Genomic DNA, 21,522 nt, shown 5'->3' on the forward strand with positions numbered 1-21,522 from the left:
CTAGACTCTACAGATACAGTACAGATACAGTCTAGACTCTACAGATACAGTACAGATACAGTCTAGACTCTACAGATACAGTACAGATACAGTCTAGACTCTACAGATACAGTACAGATACAGTCTAGACTCTACAGATACAGTACAGATACAGTCTAGACTCTACAGATACAGTACAGATACAGTCTAGACTCTACAGATACAGTACAGATACAGTCTAGACTCTACAGATACAGTACAGATACAGTCTAGACTCTACAGATACAGATACAGTACAGATACAGTCTAGACTCTAGCACATTGGTTGGCTATTCAAAAATAGCAGATCTACAAGCTCATAGCGCATCACTTCTTGCCGCGCTATGAGCTTGTAGATCTGCTATTTGTGTTTTCAGGGTGGTGTACATTGTGTGTGTGTGTGTGTGTGTGTGTGTTCAGGGTGGTGTCAGAGGACGGCTGTTTCCTGGTGGTTTTGTTCTCTCAGCTGCAGAGACAGGCTCAGTTCTACCAGTGTCACACAACCTCTGGATCTACTGGATCCTCTGGAACTCAGCAGAAGATGGAGTACCAGCTTCTGACCAGCACACACACTGTCTCACTGTACCAGGTACACACGCACACACGCACGCACGCACGCACGCACGCACGCACGCACGCACGCACACACACACACAGTGTTTTTAGAGCCTGAACATCACATAGAGAGTCCTAAAGGCCACTGATTACCTCATCATTATATACTCTATGTTTTGACCTGTTTCTTGTGCAACATGTTCTAATAATAAAGAAAACAGGTTTGTTTTAGTCGACTAAATATCATCAGATTATAGTGACTAAATCTACAGTTGATTTAGTCACTATAATGTGTGTTAGTGGTGCCTTGATGGCGTCGTAATGATTTTACACTTGGTTGCATGCTGAAAATAGCAGATCTACAAGCAACGCGTCACACTGTGACGTGTTGTGAGCTTGTAGATCTGCTATTTTCAGAGCGGAACACCCGAGCGCAACCAAACATAAAATGACTTGTCTTTTAGTTCTACTGGATCTCTTCTCCACTAGATCCTCACTGACGTTTTAGACTAGTTTTTATTTGATGACGAAATTGTCAATATATTTAGTCTCAGCTTTATAGTCATCATAGCTTAGTTTATATTTCGTTTTTATTTAGTTTTCGTCAGTGAAATAAGGTAGTCGACGGACATTTTTCATCTTAGTTTTAGTCGACGAAATCAACACTGTAACTCGCTCCTCTGAGGGAGCTAGCTCTCTTAGCGTTGTGTGTTGTGTTGAAATCAACACTGTAAGTCGCTCCTCTGAGGGAGCTAGCTCTCTTAGAGGAGTGAGTTGTGTTGGAATCAACACTGTAACTCACTCCTCTAAGAGAGCTAGCTCTCTTAGAGGAGTGTGTTGTGTTGGAATCAACACTGTAACTCACTCCTCTGAGGGAGCTAGCTCTCTTAGAGGAGTGAGTTGTGTTGGAATCAACACTGTAACTCACTCCTCTAAGAGAGCTAGCTCTCTTAGAGGAGTGTGTTGTGTTGGAATCAACACTGTAACTCACTCCTCTGAGGGAGCTAGCTCTCTTAGAGGAGTGAGTTGTGTTGGAATCAACACTGTAACTCACTCCTCTAAGAGAGCTAGCTCTCTTAGAGGAGTGTGTTGTGTTGGAATCAACACTGTAACTCACTCCTCTAAGAGAGCGGAGTGAGTTGTGTTGGAATCAACACTGTAACTCGCTCCTCTGAGGGAGCTAGCTCTCTTAGAGGAGTGTGTTGTGTTGGAATCAACACTGTAACTCACTCCTCTGAGGGAGCTAGCTCTCTTAGAGGAGTGAGTTGTGTTGGAATCAACACTGTAACTCGCTCCTCTAAGAGAGCTAGCTCTCTTAGAGGAGTGTGTTGTGTTGGAATCAACACTGTAACTCACTCCTCTGAGGGAGCTAGCTCTCTTAGCGTTGTGTGTTGTGTTGGAATCAACACTGTAACTCACTCCTCTGAGGGAGCTAGCTCTCTTAGAGGAGTGAGTTGTGTTGGAATCAACACTGTAACTCGCTCCTCTAAGAGAGCTAGCTCTCTTAGAGGAGTGTGTTGTGTTGGAATCAACACTGTAACTCACTCCTCTGAGGGAGCTAGCTCTCTTAGCGTTGTGTGTTGTGTTGGTCAGGTCAGTTGGAGACCGGGGTTGACTCCAGCTCAGATCACAACAACACCGTAGCACAGTTTAATGAGGTTAAATCTTTCTGTTTAAAGAGGTTGAATTAGTGACAGGGGTTGACACTAAGGTCTCAGAGGCACTTGCCCATCGGGCAAGTACAGGTCATTTTCTATCTGCCCACAGGTCTTGCCCACTTGCCCGAAAAGTAAATCGTCCTTTATAAAGTGATATTTTTTGGTTAAAACAAAAAGGTTTTTGTTATGGGTTAAAGCTCTATATTCTGATAGTAATCATTGCTACAGAGTGTTTGTTCAGTAACAGGGGTCTCTCTGTCTCTCCAGCTCTTTGATAGACAGAAAATACATTTCCAGTTAGGTGACACCATTTCAGCCAATCAGGAGAGAGTACCCATTTATCAGCTTCATTTTTATGCTGTTCCAGTTCCAATTTTACATGCTCATTTCTTTGTGTCATCACTTCCAATTTCACTTGTTTGGTGCGTTTTTTTGGGCTTGTTTCTAAAGTGTATTTGATTATTTGGGCTTCATGCTTCACAATTGTTCAATTATTTTAACCGATGGTTCTCAAATATTTTTATGTCATGGCATGGACCCCCAAGTTAATATGTAGGCTAATTTATCCCTATAAGCCCCATCTGGAAATGTTTTGTGCCAGCTGGAGCCCTGTACCAGATTTGTGTTGTTAGAATGTTTAAAAAATATTCCAAATATTCCACATTTTATTACAAGATTTTTTTTTTTAAATAGCAGATCTACAAGCTCACAACGGTTTAATTAAAGTGCTTATAATGGCCTAAGTGCCAGTTGCTTCTTTTGGGCTTGTTTTCCTAGACCTGGTTGCTTATTTCTCTCACAACATCTGGCAAAGCTGATGCAAGTTTGAAGTTCAACTCCGCCTCGTCTAAAGATAACAGATGCGGCGTCGCATCGCCATGACAACTTACTGTTCTGTCTGGAAGCGGATCACGTAATAAATGCTCTCATGTGTAATGAGAATAAAGAAGTTTACAAGGTTTAACCCCATTACCAAATAAAAGGCTAATAAAACGTGGAAAGGATATTATATAAGCCTTTTCTAATGAACATTGCGCACCTTTACCGAGGTAAAAAGATGATGAAATCCAGCATACAAGTGGAACGCTGCTATCCGATTATGGACCAGAGCTTATTGATTACTTCTTGATTAAATTAGTTAATTTTTTATTAATATATCACTGTCCTACGTCGGAATGGGGAATGGATCTTCTGCACACAGCTTTCATCCACTATAGTTTCCTCATCAGATGGTATTGTTTTATTAGGCTGTTGTGTGTGGTGTTCATGTGATCAATATACAGTAGAGTAGCCTACAGTAGGCTATTACAAATTAATACCGCGGCACGGACACTGGAGGTGCGTCAGTCCCTCCGCAGTTTCATTAAAGCATGAAGCCTATTTTCATTATTATGTGACACTTTGGCTGAGATGGCCCGCTAGCAAACACACTGAGGGACCTAATAATTCAGCTCTAAATGCAATTTATATAGGCTACAAGCAATACATCGTTTGACATTTATTTTTTATATATATGTGTTGACAAATGTTAGGCACATATGTATTTTATTTGAGGTTTGCCACTGTTGTAATTGATTTTGACATGAAGAATAAAGCATTCTAAAGACATACGCACATTTCAGCCCTAGTAAGACAGCCTCGGGGCTGACTTGAGAACGTGCTTGAGAACCTCACGCACAAAACACAGACCAAAAAACTTTCATGAATCTGACTGCAGGTGTAGGGTTTGTCTTAGATGCCGGTACATACAAAATATGGTCGTAAATCGCTTGGTGAATCGGGGCCATTGTCATTAATGTGTGTGTGTGTGTGTGTGTGTGTGTGTGTGTGTGTGTGTGTTCAGCATGTGGAGGTGTCAGACAGCAGCAGTGTGCAGTGTGAGTTGACCTCTGACCTTCACAACCAGCAAACTGCACTGTTTGCACACACAGTGGACCAGCTGTCTACCAGGTACACACACACACACACACACACACACACACACACAATGTTAACATTTAGATAGTATATTGTTTAGACTGATGCTTGGTTCATTGTTTACCTGTGATCCTAGTTCACTGAGACACTACACTGTCTCTGTATTCTATGATCCTATAGTTTACTGAGACACTACACTGTCTCTGTATTCTATGATCCTATAGTTTACTGAGACACTACACTGTCTCTCTGTATTCTATGATCCTATAGTTTACTGAGACACTACACTGTCTCTGTATTCTATGATCCTATAGTTTACTGAGACACTACACTTGTCTCTGTATTCTATGATCCTAATAGTTTGTGTTTGGTTTTCCTCAGAACTGCATTGCATTTTGCATTTTGGTTTTATTTTATTTTATCTGTTATTACTACGGTTATTTTTATTGTTCTATATTTATGTTTTCTTTTTAACATGCAGTGGAGATGTTTAGGTTGTGAATACATTTAGAAAAAATGTGAAAATTACTAGTGAAAAAGGTGGTAGGAGTTTATACACTTCATCCTACTATTTGTCTTTTTTTTAGATAATGTTCGAAATAAAACTCATTCATTCATTCATTCATTCATAGTTTACTGAGACACTACACTGTCTCTGTATTCCATGTATGTGTTTATCTTGTTTACTGTATTATATGTATGTGTTTATCTTGTTTACTGTATTATAGTATGTGTTTATCTTGTTTACTGTATTCTATATATGTGTTTATATATAGTGTATATGTATATAGTGTAGTATTTATAGTATTATGTGTATGTGTTTATCTTGTTTACTGTATTATATGTATGTGTTTATGTTGTTTACTGTATTATATGTATGTGTTTATCTTGTTTACTGTATTATATGTATGTGTTTATGTTGTTTACTGTATTATATGTATGTGTTTATCTTGTTTACTGTATTATATGTATGTGTTTATGTTGTTTACTGTATTCTATGTATGTGTTTATGTTGTTTACTGTATTATAGTATGTGTTTATGTTGTTTACTGTATTATATGTATGTGTTTATATATAGTGTATATGTATATAGTGTAGTATTTATAGTATGTGTTTATGTTGTTTACTGTAAGTCACTCTGGATAAAGAGCTTCATGATCAACGCTGTGATTGATTGACAGCTTGTGTGTTTTGTCCCTCAGTGCCCCGCCTCCAGGCCTGTCAATCAGCGACCAGGACTCAGGAGTGGAGGACGGAGACCTGTCGCCCCGCCCCTCCCCTAAACCACACCCCTCCACCCAACAGGTCCCGCCCACTGCACCACAAACACACATCTGTTCAAACTAGAAACGTTTTGATCTCTGCCAGGCCGGGTTGGCTACCCAGGGAAGTTATTCATTGCCAATCTGAATCGTTAGATAACACGCCCTTAAATATTCTACAAACGCCCCGATTTTACCACGTGAAGAACCGGAATACGTCCACAAAATGCATTTAGAAGAGTTCCCCCGCCCGCCTCACTGCCTGTCAAGACACACACACACACACACACACACGCACACGCACACGAACTTACCTACACTGTCATGTATTCCGTAACGGGACAATCTTTGTCATGTAGGCTAGTAGGCCTGACCTCGACTAAGTCGACTAGTCGACTGGTTAGTCGCGGGGGGTCCGAGTCGACTAAGTGTCTCTTAGTCGACTCTAGTCGGGGAAAAAAAAGGGCTCGCAGTCGACTAATAAAAAAAAATAAAAAAAAACTTTTTTTTTTTTTTTTTGGGGCCAAAATACATTTTATTTCAAAGGGCCAAGTCTACACAGTTTGTTTTGTCTCCAGCAGAGTTTCTAGTGTCTCTATCTCTCTCTGGAAGAGGTTGCACATGAACTCTGCAGCCGCACTGAGGCGCTCCAACACAAACAATACCAATACAAAGACGAGGAATAAGAAGAATGTAGTGGAAGTTACGTGTGGTTGCAGGCGTAGACTTGGCCAAAAAACAATTAAAAACATTTTTTTTTTTCCCCGACTAGAGTCGACTAAGAGACACTTAGTCGACTCGGACCCCCCGCGACTAACCAGTCGACTAGTCGACTTAGTCGAGGTCAGGCCTACTAGAGTCGACTAAACAAATCCTTAGTCGGGGACAGGCCTATAGGCTAGTAGCCTACATGAATGACAGAATATGATACCAATCACATCACCATGAATGGAATACGTTTGTATATTAATGTATTTAACCCATACCGAGCAGTGAGCGTTGGAGTTACACTAGAATAAAGCATGTAGGCTTTTCCCTGTGAGACTGGGGCTGCAGTGAGTCCCGTCACCGTGCCGCCACGTTAATGAGAGAGAGCCTGGACTGGAGAGGCACTCATAATCTGAACGTTTATGGAGTGATTGATGAATGAATGCATAAACATGAATGGATAAAGGCTGGTGTGTGTTGGGAGGGCGACCCAAATGAATCCACAGCATGAAAATCCTGGCAAAGGTTTGGAGTGTCGGGTTAATATCCTCAACCCAGGTATTACATGGAGACCTCACTGTCCATGAAAACATTACAGCGGCGCGGCCGCACCAGTCCCGACTCCAGAAAATAAGCGCTAGTATATTTTGTAAATTGCAGATCTACAAGCTCACAACGCATTGCGTCGACGCGTTGTGAGCTTGTAGATCTGCTATTTTCAAATAGCCAATGCAGCCAGATCTGCAATCTTATCTGAATGACTGTTAAAGCAGTTTAAATGAGTTTATGAAATGTTATATTTTCACAGGGATTATTATTAGTGTGTTAGATATACATGTAGGAGTGGATACATTGTGTCCAGATGCCTGTCAGACGGTCAGACATGCTGCTCAGCAGGTCTATGAGGAACAAACAGGTTCAGACAACGTCTACACGTCCTCAGACCAGACGTGAGATCTGAACAGGCCGTACGCTAAAGACAAAGTCAGGATATATTGATAAATGCAGAAAGTTGAGGTGATCTCGCCGTACGCCCATTATTTGGTCTGCACCGTGTTGATAAATGAGGGCCACTGAGTACTGATTTGTGTGAGTTTTGGACAAAATCTGTGGACGTAGTAGCAAGAAGTGTTTTGGCAAAAAAAAGAAAAATGGCAGAAAGTCTTGTCAGGCAGAAATGGGTGTGGCCTATGGGGCCTCTTTCTCTTTTTTTAAATGTGTTTTTCATCTGAAAAGAGGCGGGCACTCTGTGTTCACAGTAAACATTTGTATTGTTTGTGTCTCAGACTCCTAGAGTCCAACCTCTGGTTCCAGAACTCTCTCTGCTATTGGACGGCAGCTTTCTTGGCCCCTCCCACGCCCCTCGGCCCCCCACCCCCACAGAGCAGCAGGAGGCCCCGCCTCCCGCCTCAAGACCCTCCTCCCTCAGGAGGTCGACGTCTCCATTCGGACAGACGACCGCCAAATATGGGCGTCTTCCTCCTGCAGCGTCTCCTACTGGCTTCATCCCAAAACAAGGCTCCTCCCCCAGCAATCACCCTACCCAAACACCTCCCCATCACCCCCACCCTACCCAAACACCTCCCCATCACCCCCACCCTACCCAAACACCTCCCCATCACCCCCACCCTACCCAAACACCTCCCCATCACCCCCACCCTACCCAAACACCTCCCCATCACCCCCACCCTACCCAAACACCTCCCCATCACCCCCACCCTACCCAAACACCCGCACAGCGCTCTCCACCCTGCCCAAACACCTGCAAAGCACCCCCGCCCGGCAGGAGCATCTCCACCCTGCCCAAACACCTCCACAGCACCCCGGCCTCCAATCAGAAGCTGCCCTGTGAGTGTTGCTCCGCCCAGACACACGACTTCACTCCCATCTACCACTGCAGCTCTCCTGCTCCTGGCCACGCCCACCACCCCTCTGGAGCCCCTCCCTCGCTCCAACAGACACACCCCCCTCCTCCTCCTGTGTGTCCTTGCACTCCGACCCCCGACCCCCTGACCTCTGACCCCTACCGCCTCCTTGTGGAGCAGGACAGACAGCTGAAGATACTGCAGGCTCAGGTAGGATACTAGTAATCTATTACTATTACTACTGTAAATATTAAGATACTGCAGGCTCAGGTAGGATACTAGTAATCTATTACTATTACTACTGTAAATATTAAGATACTGCAGGCTCAGGTAGGATACTAGTAATCTATTACTATTACTACTGTAAATATTAAGATACTGCAGGCTCAGGTAGGATACTAGTAATCTATTACTATTACTACTGTAAATATTAAGATACTGCAGGCTCAGGTAGGATACTAGTAATCTATTACTATTACTACTGTTAATATTAAGATACTAGTAATCTAATACTATTACTACTGTTAATATTAAGATACTACAGGCTCAGGTAGGATACTAGTAATCTATTACTATTACTACTGTTAGTGTTAATATTAAGATACTACAGGCTCAGGTAGGATACTAGTAATCTATTACTACTGTTAATATTAAAATACTGCAGGCTCAGGTAGGATACTAATCTATTACTATTACTACTGTTAATATTAAAATACTGCAGGCTCAGGTATTCTGAACATCACAGATTGCAGCTCATTGTGCTAACGAGTTCTACACTTGTGTGTTCTGTACACATAGGATCCCTCCAACGGCAATTTACCAGTGTTCATTTTACTCCTAGAGGGTACAAATAAGACCCTTGAGGGTCCATTTGGTCGCATGCATTTTTATGAGTAGCAAACACAGCTATGTTAACCCCAGAGGGTCCACATAGGATCCCTCCAGCGGCCGGTGTTAAAACAGACCAAACTCCGCTGGACTTGATAGTTATGTTGCGAGCGGTCACCAGGCCAGGCAGGCGCGTGTCTAGTACGGTTATAATGCCATAGCATTGATTGATTGATTGAATACTTTATTTAGAAAGACATGGTAACAGTACATGGAAGTACAATTCACAATACAAGGTCCTCTAAACTGCATCGCTCATAAAAGCACTTGGCTTATTTTAAATGAGATCCCCACGCACTCACTTCATGATTGACATTTAAGAAGACATACAAATATACACTACTATGAAGAACGTCATACAATCAGCTTACAGGTTACTGGTATGAAAAACAAGACATATGTACAATAGACAGTTTTAGGAGGAGGGGAGGGGTAGGGGGGCTAGGTTAGGACTTAGACAGGGGCCAGTTTGGAATTGCAGCCTCCTGAAAGTGTATCTTTAGGGCAGTTTTGAAAGTGAGTAGGGTTTTACACTCCTTTACTCCTTTTGGTTGGGCATTCCACATTATAGCTATGTATAGCATGAGAATGAGTTCATTCCCTTGTTTGTGCCAAATCTGGGTTGGCCATGATCAGTGGATGACCATGGGAGGACGACCGCCGTTCAGAGTATGGGAAGTCTCCCCATTGGCTTAAAGGACAGCCAGTGATGAAAAAGTTGAAAAGGTGTGGCATAGGTGTTGACCAGGTGCTCTATCTGTTTGTAGACCAGCCTGCTCTTAGAGCAAGGTGCTCATAATCTTACTATCTTATCTTATCTTACTACTATATAATTGACAAAAGCTCCTAAAGTTCGTCCGGGATTCACAAGGACAGGATCACTCCACATGCCTCCAAGACCCGCCACAGACTGTTGATCAGAGCTATGGCTATGTTTTAGACATCTTACCCCACCTCCATCAGTGATCAGACTCTATGTTTTAGACATCTTACCCCACCTCCATCTGTGATCAGACTCTATGTTTTAGACATCTTACCCCACCTCCATCTGTGATCAGACTCTATGTTTTAGACATCTTACCCCACCTCCATCAGTGATCAGACTCTATGTTTTAGACATCTTACCCCACCTCCATCAGTGATCAGACTATGTTTTAGACATCTTACCCCACCTCCATCAGTGATCAGACTATGTTTTAGACATCTTACCCCACCTCCATCAGTGATCAGACTATGTTTTAGACATCTTACCCCACCTCCATCTGTGATCAGACTCTATGTTTTAGACATCTTACCCCACCTCCATCAGTGATCTGACTCTATGTTTTAGACATCTTACTCCACCTCCACCTGTGATCAGACTCTATGTTTTAGACATCTTACTCCACCTCCATCAGTGATCAGACTCTATGTTTTAGACATCTTACTCCACCTCCATCTGTGATCAGACTCTATGTTTTAGACATCTTACCCCACCTCCATCAGTGATCTGACTCTATGTTTTAGACATCTTACTCCACCTCCATCTGTGATCAGACTCTCGGCTTGATTGATTCTCTGATTTGCCTATCAGACCCTCAGCCTGATCTGGCAGGTTGCCATAGCAACCAGATACAGGAAGTCTGACCTCTTTATCACATGACCGGGGTTGGGAGTTTGGGAGGATGTGACTAGAGGTTAGGGCCGCAAAGCAAAGCGGGGAGGGAGGAGAGGAGAGGAGAGGAGCCAAGAGGAGAGGCCAGAAGTGCCGGACTTTGCATGACGTGTGTGCAGAGTGACTAGGCCAGTGCTGTCTGGACCAACCCTCACATCTAGTGGTATTAATTAATACTAGTTGTGTTTGTGTCTGTAGATCCAGATGCTGCTTGAAGCTCAGAGCAAACCCACCAATCAGATGTCTAACAACACTCAGCAGACAGCCAATGACAGCAGTAGACCATCAGAACAGCCAATCAGAAGCACTGTCAGCGTTGCCGTGGGAACAGGTATGTGTCGTTAAAGTTAGAGGTCACGGCAGAACCGTTTATAAGATAGATGTGACCTTTGACCTTTGACCCTATGACCTTTGCTGCGTAGGAGCCAGTCTGTTCTGGGGAGATCCTGTCCACGCTCCCTCAGCCAATGAGCAGAGGGAGGCGGGGCCGAGTGGCTCCAGTGGCAGTAAGGCCTCGTCTAGCCCCGCCTCTTCCAATTCCCACCCCCTCTCCTGTGGGTGGTCAGGGGGCGGAGCCGAGGAGAGTGACAGCCGACCCCACCAACCAGGCTTCTGCTCTCCCTCCCCCCAGCCCAGGTAAGCACTGTGATTGGATAACTGTTCTGTCTGTCTGATATTGACAGATATATACATATTGTACAACATTGTGTTGCAGATTAAACTTTTCCATAGATTTCATAGACAGTTGGATTCATGTTAAAGTGTATTTTATAGATAGTTATAGATAGTAGTCATAGATAGTATAGATTTCATAGACAGTTGGATTCATGTTAAAGTGTATTTTATAGATAGTTATAGATAGTAGTCATAGATAGTATAGATTTCATAGACAGTTGGATTCATGTTAAAGTGTATTTTATAGATAGTTATAGATAGTAGTCATAGATAGTATAGATTTCATAGACAGTTGGATTCATGTTAAAGTGTATTTTATAGATAGTTATAGATAGTAGTCATAGATAGTATAGATTTCATAGACAGTTGGATTCATGTTAAAGTGTATTTTATAGATAGTTATAGATAGTAGTCATAGATAGTATAGATTTCATAGACAGTTGGATTCATGTTAAAGTGTATTTTATAGATAGTTATAGATAGTAGTCATAGATAGTATAGATTTCATAGACAGTTGGATTCATGTTAAAGTGTATTTTATAGATAGTTATAGATAGTAGTCATAGATAGTATAGATTTCATAGACAGTTGGATTCATGTTAAAGTGTATTTTATAGATAGTTATAGATAGTAGTCATAGATAGTATAGATTTCATAGACAGTTGGATTCATGTTAACACATTGACTGCCAATCACGTAGATCTACACGAACCGCTTTAAAGCCGCCACGTGCCAATCGTGTAGATCTACGTGAAGTGAAAAAAAAAATGTTATGTTTTTTTTTTCCAATTTCACCCAAAGACCAAGGAGATATGATTAGTTGAAGATCTAGACTCCTATCCACTTCCTTGTTAACTTAAAACTTAAAAATGCTGTATTTCGGCTCCTGAGTACTTTTTTTTTTCCAATGAAAAACTCTGGCACTGGCTAAAAAAATATGAAAATAATTCTGGCAGTTAATGTGTTAATGTATATTTTCAGATAGTTAACGTTTTAAACCCTCAATATGTAGTTGATACATGAACTTGACCGCTAAGATAAGAAGGAATCAATTAGCATGGGGAGAAAAAGGGGGAGAAAAAGAAGATATACTGTATAATAAATATTCATCCTCTGTGTGTGTGTGTGTGTGTGTGTGTGTGTGTGTGTGTGTGTGTGTGTGTGTGTGTGTGTGTGTGCGTGCATACAGGTGTGGGTCAGTGTGTAGTACACAGAGTCCAGTGTTAGGAGAGAGTGCCAGTATGTACCAACAGCCTTCCTCTCCTCCACCCAACACCACCCAGCAGTTCTACCACCACCTCCTGGTACACACACACACACACACACACACACACACACACACACACTCACACACACACACACACTTCCATAAACCCTAATGGTAGTGGCGGAACAACTCAAAGCCGACCCGGTAGGCACAGCACAGTGATCAGCCCCCCCCCTTTTACCTTTTTTCCAGGTTTTGGTGACTTTATTTGGGTTTTAGGGTTACGTTGTTTAATTCTTATTTTTGCGGAGGCGGAGAAGCGGAGCACACAAAGTGCGTCTAATTCTAATAAAATAAAGGTCCATGTGATCTGACGGCCCGGGTAGGCCCCCGGTAGGCCCCCGGTAGGCCCCCGGTAGGCCCCCGGTAGGCCCCCGGTAGGCTAGGTAGGCGGCCGACCCAACTGTTCACATGGAACCTGAATAAAAGTATTCCTGGTTGACATGACCCAAAGCATTCATTGTAACTTTTGACATGCTCAAAGTGGTTCCTGCCTGGGCCTGGGCATGGACCAGGGGCCGCCCCGGCTCCACTACCCGGGGCGGAGCTTCCCCTGGTGGGCATGGGGAGGAGGCAATAATAGCCCCTTGTACCTCCACGGCACTATATAGTAACACTAGACACTATAGTAACACTAGACACTATAGTAACACTAGACACTATAGTAACACTAGACACTATAGTAACACTAGACACTATAGTAACACTAGACACTATAGTAACACTAGACACTATACACTATAGTAACACTAGACACTATAGTAACACTAGACACTATAGTAACACTAGACACTATAGTAACACTAGACACTATAGTAACACTAGACACTATAGTAACACTAGACACTATACACTATAGTAACACTAGACACTATACACTATAGTAACACTAGACACTATACACTATAGTAACACTAGACACTATAGTAACACTAGACACTATAGTGACACTAGACACTATAGTAACACTAGTAAAAACAACATGAAGAGGACGAGGAGTGGAATGTGAAATCAGCCGTCTCTTATTGACACAGAGTATGCCCGACAGACACACAGCAAACAACCTGGCAGCTAAACTAAATGATGCGGTGGAGTCTTGGGGACTCCACCGCATCGACGCTGCGACGCGTTGTGAGCTTGTAGATCGGCTATTTTCAGAGCGCAACACCCGAGCACAACCAAACATTAAAAAAAGTGTCTGCATGTGTTCACCACAACGCAGCCAACGTTGTGGCTGCTAATCGCCCCCAACGGGTGAACTGCCACTCAGTTCCGTGTTTTGCACACACACTGCAATTGGCAATCAGCCATGGATTTAGGCTGTTTTTGCATCGGGTTATCGCTGCAGCAGGTGGGCTAGTCAGGCTCTTTAACCACAGCACCTAGTCAGACACTTTAACCACAGCACCTAGTCAGGCACTTTAACCACAGCACCCTGTCAGGCTCTTTAACCACAGCACCTAGTCAGACACTTTAACCACAGCACCTAGTCAGGCACTTTAACCACAGCACCTAGTCAGGCACTTTAACCACAGCACCCTGTCAGGCTCTTTAACCACAGCACCTAGTCAGACACTTTAACCACAGCACCTAGTCAGGCTCTTTAACCACAGCACCTAGTCAGACACTTTAACCACAGCACCTAGTCAGGCACTTTAACCACAGCACCTAGTCAGGCACTTTAACCACAGCACCTAGTCAGGCACTTTAACCACAGCACCTAGTCAGGCACTTTAACCACAGCACCTAGTCAGGCACTTTAACCACAGCACCCTGTCAGGCACTTTAACCACAGCACCTAGTCAGACACTTTAACCACAGCACCTAGTCAGGCACTTTAACCACAACACCCTGTCAGGCTCTTTAACCACAGCACCCTGTCAGGCTCTTTAACCACAGCACCTAGTCAGGCACTTTAACCACAGCACCTAGTCAGACACTTTAACCACAGCACCTAGTCAGGCACTTTAACCACAGCACCCTGTCAGGCTCTTTAACCACAGCACCCTGTCAGGCTCTTTAACCACAGCACCTAGTCAGGCACTTTAACCACAGCACCTAGTCAGACACTTTAACCACAGCACCTAGTCAGGCACTTTAACCACAGCACCTAGTCAGGCACTTTAACCACAGCACCTAGTCAGGCACTTTAACCACAGCACCCTGTCAGACACTTTAACCACAACACCTAGTCAGGCACTTTAACCACAGCACCCTGTCAGACACTTTAACCACAACACCTAGTCAGGCACTTTAACCACAGCACCCTGTCAGACACTTTAACCACAGCACCTAGTCAGGCACTTTAACCACAGCACCTAGTCAGGCTCTTTAACCACAGCACCTAGTCAGACACTTTAACCACAGCACCTAGTCAGACACTTTAACCACAGCACCTAGTCAGACACTTTAACCACAGCACCTAGTCAGACACTTTAACCACAGCACCTAGTCAGGCTCTTTAACCACAGCACCTAGTCAGACACTTTAACCACAGCACCTAGTCAGGCACTTTAACCACAGCACCTAGTCAGGCACTTTAACCACAGCACCTAGTCAGGCACTTTAACCACAGCACCTAGTCAGGCACTTTAACCACAGCACCTAGTCAGACACTTTAACCACAGCACCTAGTCAGACACTTTAACCACAGCACCTAGTCAGGCACTTTAACCACAGCACCTAGTCAGGCACTTTAACCACAGCACCCTGTCAGGCTCTTTAACCACAGCACCTAGTCAGGCTCTTTAACCACAGCACCTAGTCAGACACTTTAACCACAGCACCTAGTCAGGCACTTTAACCACAGCACCTAGTCAGGCACTTTAACCACAGCACCTAGTCAGGCACTTTAACCACAGCACCCTGTCAGGCTCTTTAACCACAGCACCTAGTCAGGCTCTTTAACCACAGCACCCTGTCAGGCTCTTTAACCACAGCACCTAGTCAGGCACTTTAACCACAGCACCTAGTCAGGCACTTTAACCACAGCACCTAGTCAGGCACTTTAACCACAGCACCCTGTCAGACACTTTAACCACAACACCTAGTCAGGCACTTTAACCACAGCACCCTGTCAGACACTTTAACCACAACACCTAGTCAGGCACTTTAACCACAGCACCCTGTCAGACACTTTAACCACAACACCTAGTCAGGCACTTTAACCACAGCACCCTGTCAGACACTTTAACCACAGCACCTAGTCAGGCACTTTAACCACAGCACCTAGTCAGGTACTTTAACCACAGCACCTAGTCAGGTACTTTAACCACAGCACCCTGTCAGACACTTTAACCACAGCACCTAGTCAGGCACTTTAACCACAGCACCTAGTCAGGTACTTTAACCACAGCACCTAGTCAGGTACTTTAACCACAGCACCTAGTCAGGTACTTTAACCACAGCACCTAGTCAGGTACTTTAACCACAGCACCTAGTCAGGCTCTTTAACCACAGCACCCTGTCAGGCACTTTAACCACAACACCTAGTCAGGCACTTTAACCACAGCACCTAGTCAGGCACTTTAACCACAGCACCTAGTCAGGCACTTTAACCACAGCACCCTGTCAGGCTCTTTAACCACAGCACCTAGTCAGGCTCTTTAACCACAGCACCTAGTCAGGCACTTTAACCACAGCACCTAGTCAGACACTTTAACCACAGCACCTAGTCAGGCACTTTAACCACAGCACCTAGTCAGGCACTTTAACCACAGCACCCTGTCAGGCTCTTTAACCACAGCACCTAGTCAGGCTCTTTAACCACAGCACCCTGTCAGGCTCTTTAACCACAGCACCTAGTCAGGCACTTTAACCACAGCACCTAGTCAGGCACTTTAACCACAGCACCTAGTCAGGCACTTTAACCACAGCACCCTGTCAGACACTTTAACCACAACACCTAGTCAGGCACTTTAACCACAGCACCCTGTCAGACACTTTAACCACAACACCTAGTCAGGCACTTTAACCACAACACCTAGTCAGGCACTTTAACCACAGCACCCTGTCAGACACTTTAACCACAGCACCTAGTCAGGCACTTTAACCACAGCACCTAGTCAGGCTCTTTAACCACAGCACCTAGTCAGACACTTTAACCACAGCACCTAGTCAGACACTTTAACCACAGCACCTAGTCAGACACTTTAACCACAGCACCTAGTCAGACACTTTAACCACAGCACCTAGTCAGGCTCTTTAACCACAGCACCTAGTCAGACACTTTAACCACAGCACCTAGTCAGGCACTTTAACCACAGCACCTAGTCAGGCACTTTAACCACAGCACCTAGTCAGGCACTTTAACCACAGCACCTAGTCAGGCACTTTAACCACAGCACCCTGTCAGGCACTTTAACCACAGCACCTAGTCAGACACTTTAACCACAGCACCTAGTCAGGCACTTTAACCACAGCACCTAGTCAGGCACTTTAACCACAGCACCCTGTCAGGCTCTTTAACCACAGCACCTAGTCAGGCTCTTTAACCACAGCACCTAGTCAGGCACTTTAACCACAGCACCTAGTCAGACACTTTAACCACAGCACCTAGTCAGGCACTTTAACCACAGCACCTAGTCAGGCACTTTAACCACAGCACCCTGTCAGGCTCTTTAACCACAGCACCTAGTCAGGCTCTTTAACCACAGCACCCTGTCAGGCTCTTTAACCACAGCACCTAGTCAGGCACTTTAACCACAGCACCTAGTCAGGCACTTTAACCACAGCACCTAGTCAGGCACTTTAACCACAGCACCCTGTCAGACACTTTAACCACAACACCTAGTCAGGCACTTTAACCACAGCACCCTGTCAGACACTTTAACCACAACACCTAGTCAGGCACTTTAACCACAGCACCCTGTCAGACACTTTAACCACAACACCTAGTCAGGCACTTTAACCACAGCACCCTGTCAGACACTTTAACCACAGCACCTAGTCAGGCACTTTAACCACAGCACCTAGTCAGGTATTTTAACCACAGCACCCTGTCAGACACTTTAACCACAGCACCTAGTCAGGCACTTTAACCACAGCACCTAGTCAGGTACTTTAACCACAGCACCTAGTCAGGTACTTTAACCACAGCACCTAGTCAGGTACTTTAACCACAGCACCTAGTCAGGTACTTTAACCACAGCACCTAGTCAGGCTCTTTAACCACAGCACCCTGTCAGGCACTTTAACCACAACACCTAGTCAGGCACTTTAACCACAGCACCTAGTCAGGCACTTTAACCACAGCACCCTGTCAGGCTCTTTAACCACAGCACCTAGTCAGGCACTTTAACCACAGCACCCTGTCAGGCTCTTTAACCACAGCACCTAGTCAGGCACTTTAACCACAGCACCTAGTCAGGCACTTTAACCACAGCACCTAGTCAGGCACTTTAACCACAGCACCCTGTCAGACACTTTAACCACAACACCTAGTCAGGTACTTTAACCACAGCACCCTGTCAGACACTTTAACCACAACACCTAGTCAGGCACTTTAACCACAGCACCCTGTCAGACACTTTAACCACAACACCTAGTCAGGCACTTTAACCACAGCACCCTGTCAGACACTTTAACCACAACACCTAGTCAGGCACTTTAACCACAGCACCCTGTCAGACACTTTAACCACAGCACCTAGTCAGGCACTTTAACCACAGCACCTAGTCAGGTACTTTAACCACAGCACCTAGTCAGGTACTTTAACCACAGCACCTAGTCAGGTACTTTAACCACAGCACCTAGTCAGGTACTTTAACCACAGCACCTAGTCAGGCTCTTTAACCACAGCACCCTGTCAGGCACTTTAACCACAACACCTAGTCAGGTACTTTAACCACAGCACCTAGTCAGGTACTTTAACCACAGCACCTAGTCAGGTACTTTAACCACAGCACCTAGTCAGGTACTTTAACCACAGCACCTAGTCAGGCACTTTCACCACAGCACCTAGTCAGGCACTTTAACCACAGCACCTAGTCAGGCTCTTTAACCACAGCACCCTGTCAGGCACTTTAACCACAGCACCTAGTCAGGCACTTTAACCACAGCACCTAGTCAGGTACTTTAACCACAACACCTAGTCAGGCACTTTAACCACAACACCTAGTCAGGTACTTTAACCACAGCACCTAGTCAGGTACTTTAACCACAGCACCCTGTCAGGCACTTTAACCACAGCACCTAGTCAGGCACTTTAACCACAGCACCCTGTCAGACACTTTAACCACAGCACCTAGTCAGGCACTTTAACCACAGCACCTAGTCAGGTACTTTAACCACAGCACCCTGTCAGGCTCTTTAACCACAGCACCTAGTCAGGCACTTTAACCACAGCACCTAGTCAGGCACTTTAACCACAACACCTAGTCAGGTACTTTAACCACAGCACCTAGTCAGGTACTTTAACCACAGCACCCTGTCAGGCACTTTAACCACAGCACCTAGTCAGGCACTTTAACCACAGCACCCTGTCAGACACTTTAACCACAGCACCTAGTCAGGCACTTTAACCACAGCACCCTGTCAGGCTCTTTAACCACAGCACCCTGTCAGGCACTTTAACCACAGCACCCTGTCAGGCACTTTAACCACAGCACCCTGTCAGGCACTTTAACCACAGCACCCTGTCAGGCACTTTAACCACAGCACCCTGTCAGGCACTTTAACCACAGCACCCTGTCAGGCTCTTTAACCACAGCACCCTGTCAGGCACTTTAACCACAGCACCCTGTCAGGCACTTTAACCACAGCACCCTGTCAGGCTCTTTAACCACAGCACCCTGTCAGGCTCTTTAACCACAGCACCCTGTCAGGCTCTTTAACCACAGCACCTAGTCAGGCTCTTTAACCACAGCACCTAGTCAGGCACTTTAACCACAGCACCTAGTCAGACACTTTAACCACAGCACCCTGTCAGGCACTTTAACCACAGCACCTAGTCAGACACTTTAACCACAGCACCTAGTCAGGCTCTTTAACCACAGCACCTAGTCAGGCACTTTAACCACAGCACCTAGTCAGGCACTTTAACCACAGCACCTAGTCAGGCTCTTTAACCACAGCACCTAGTCAGGCTCTTTAACCACAGCACCTAGTCAGGCTCTTTAACCACAGCACCTAGTCAGGCACTTTAACCACAGCACCTAGTCAGGCACTTTAACCACAGCACCCTGTCAGGCTCTTTAACCACAGCACCCTGTCAGGCACTTTAACCACAGCACCCTGTCAGACACTTTAACCACAGCACCCTGTCAGACACTTTAACCACAGCACCCGTGCATGCAAGGTACTTTTGTTTTATTGGTAAATAGCGCTTTTTGTTTTGGGAACACATTTCCTTAACGGTTAATGATCAATTAATCGGTAAGGCCTAAGAAAATGTCTCCATTTGTCCATCCCTAGTCCTGCGCGTCACACACGAGTTGCTCGTAACGGTAGAAAGTCAGTGTGTACTGACTGTACACACCTTTAATAACCTCACTTTATTTAATACATAAATAATAACTCAGGTCAATCTGTTTAGTAGGCCTAATGATGATAGACAAACGGGACAAATACCTAAAAATGTTACTTAACACATTGATTGCCTAGATCAAGTTTTGCCTACAAAAAATGTTGCAGTTTTTTGAAACTGCAAAAATTCTGAAATAATTCTGGCAATCAATGTGTTAAGTAAATGTACTTAGTTACTTTCCACCACTGTCTTTAATCCATGGTAAATGAAGTGAATAGTTGTAACTGTGTGTTTGTACTGATGCAGAACCAGGTGAACAGCCTGCTGCATGCCTCAGAGAGAGAGGAGGAGGAGGAGGAGCAGGAGGAGGAGGTGTCCATCAGGAGGAGGAGCAGGGAGGAGGTTCAGGGAGGAGACACAGGGATCAACAGCGCCACCTTCAGGCAGTTACAGCAGCTGGGAGTCCGTCCTGACCTGATCACCCTGGACACTTCCAGGTACACACACACACACACACACACACACACACACACACACACACACACACACACACACACACACACACATTTTAATCATGTATTATTGTCCACACAAAAGGAAATGTATAAGGACTCACATATTACGGTGCATCAAAGGTTAAAGGTTACATCCACAAAGACAAGACATACTGTATATCCTCATGATACAACAAGCATGTCATGTGACCCAGTCCTCCATGACACCAGCAGTGTCTCTGGTCATGTGACCCAGTCCTCCATGACACCAGCAGCAGTGTCTGTGGTCATGTGACCCAGCCCTCCATGACACCAGCACAGTGTCTGTGGTCATGTGACCCAGCCCTCCATGACACCAGCAGCAGTGTCTGTGGTCATGTGACCCAGCCCTCCATGACACCAGCAGCAGTGTCTCTGGTCATGTGACCCAGCCCTCCATGACACCAGCAGCAGTGTCTCTGGTCATGTGACCCAGTCCTCCATGACACCAGCAGTGTCTGTGGTCATGTGACCCAGCCCTCCATGACACCAGCAGCAGTGTCTCTGGTCATGTGACCCAGCCCTCCATGACACCAGCAGCAGTGTCTCTGGTCATGTGACCCAGTCCTCCATGACACCAGCAGCAGTGTCTGTGGTCATGTGACCCAGCCCTCCATGACACTAGCAGCAGTGTCTCTGGTCATGTGACCCAGCCCTCCATGACGCGAACAGCCTTTTTGCATGTAGTTTAAGCGCAAGGGGGCGGGGCCGCGGGTGGCGGGTGGGGAGAGAGCCTAGTGCAGTGAGTGGCAGTTGGGGCAAACGCAGTCCCCACAACATCATTTACGATTCTGTGCCTATCGGTACATAACTCGGACGGCGCTTAGTCGACTAGCAGACCATCGGCCGGTCGTCGCGGGCACTCGCGCCTGGAGGCGCTCGGGCGCGACTCCTCGGCCTCAAGGTCTGCTGAGTCGGCGCGCCTCCGTCATGGTCCAAAACTATACTTTATCGGCGAAAAAAAGTAGTCTGCGTTTTTTTGAAAAATTGTAAATGATGTTGTGGGGACTGCGTTTGCCCCAACTGCCACTCAGTGCACTAACACAGCCCGCGTCAC

At 45.2% G+C, this 21,522-nt stretch overlaps 1 protein-coding gene across 1 annotated transcript in view; it reads left to right on the forward strand.

Annotated features, from left to right (window-relative positions):
* The window catches only part of stil (STIL centriolar assembly protein), a gene marked incomplete at its 5' end in the record, with an annotated part of 60,230 nt that overhangs the window by 31,054 nt on the left and 7,654 nt on the right, over positions 1–21,522 (forward strand). The window contains 8 exons of the mRNA XM_080429906.1: positions 439–607; positions 4,075–4,181; positions 5,351–5,453; positions 7,405–8,193; positions 10,724–10,856; positions 10,948–11,161; positions 12,390–12,504; positions 20,239–20,429. Of these exons, the coding sequence (XP_080286032.1) occupies positions 439–607; positions 4,075–4,181; positions 5,351–5,453; positions 7,405–8,193; positions 10,724–10,856; positions 10,948–11,161; positions 12,390–12,504; positions 20,239–20,429 (1,821 nt within the window). The remainder of the gene's footprint in view (positions 1–438; positions 608–4,074; positions 4,182–5,350; positions 5,454–7,404; positions 8,194–10,723; positions 10,857–10,947; positions 11,162–12,389; positions 12,505–20,238; positions 20,430–21,522) is intronic.

This window comes from Gymnoscopelus braueri, assembly GCF_963280865.1.
Source record: "Gymnoscopelus braueri genome assembly, chromosome: 6".
Classification (NCBI taxonomy): Eukaryota; Metazoa; Chordata; class Actinopteri; order Myctophiformes; family Myctophidae; genus Gymnoscopelus; species Gymnoscopelus braueri.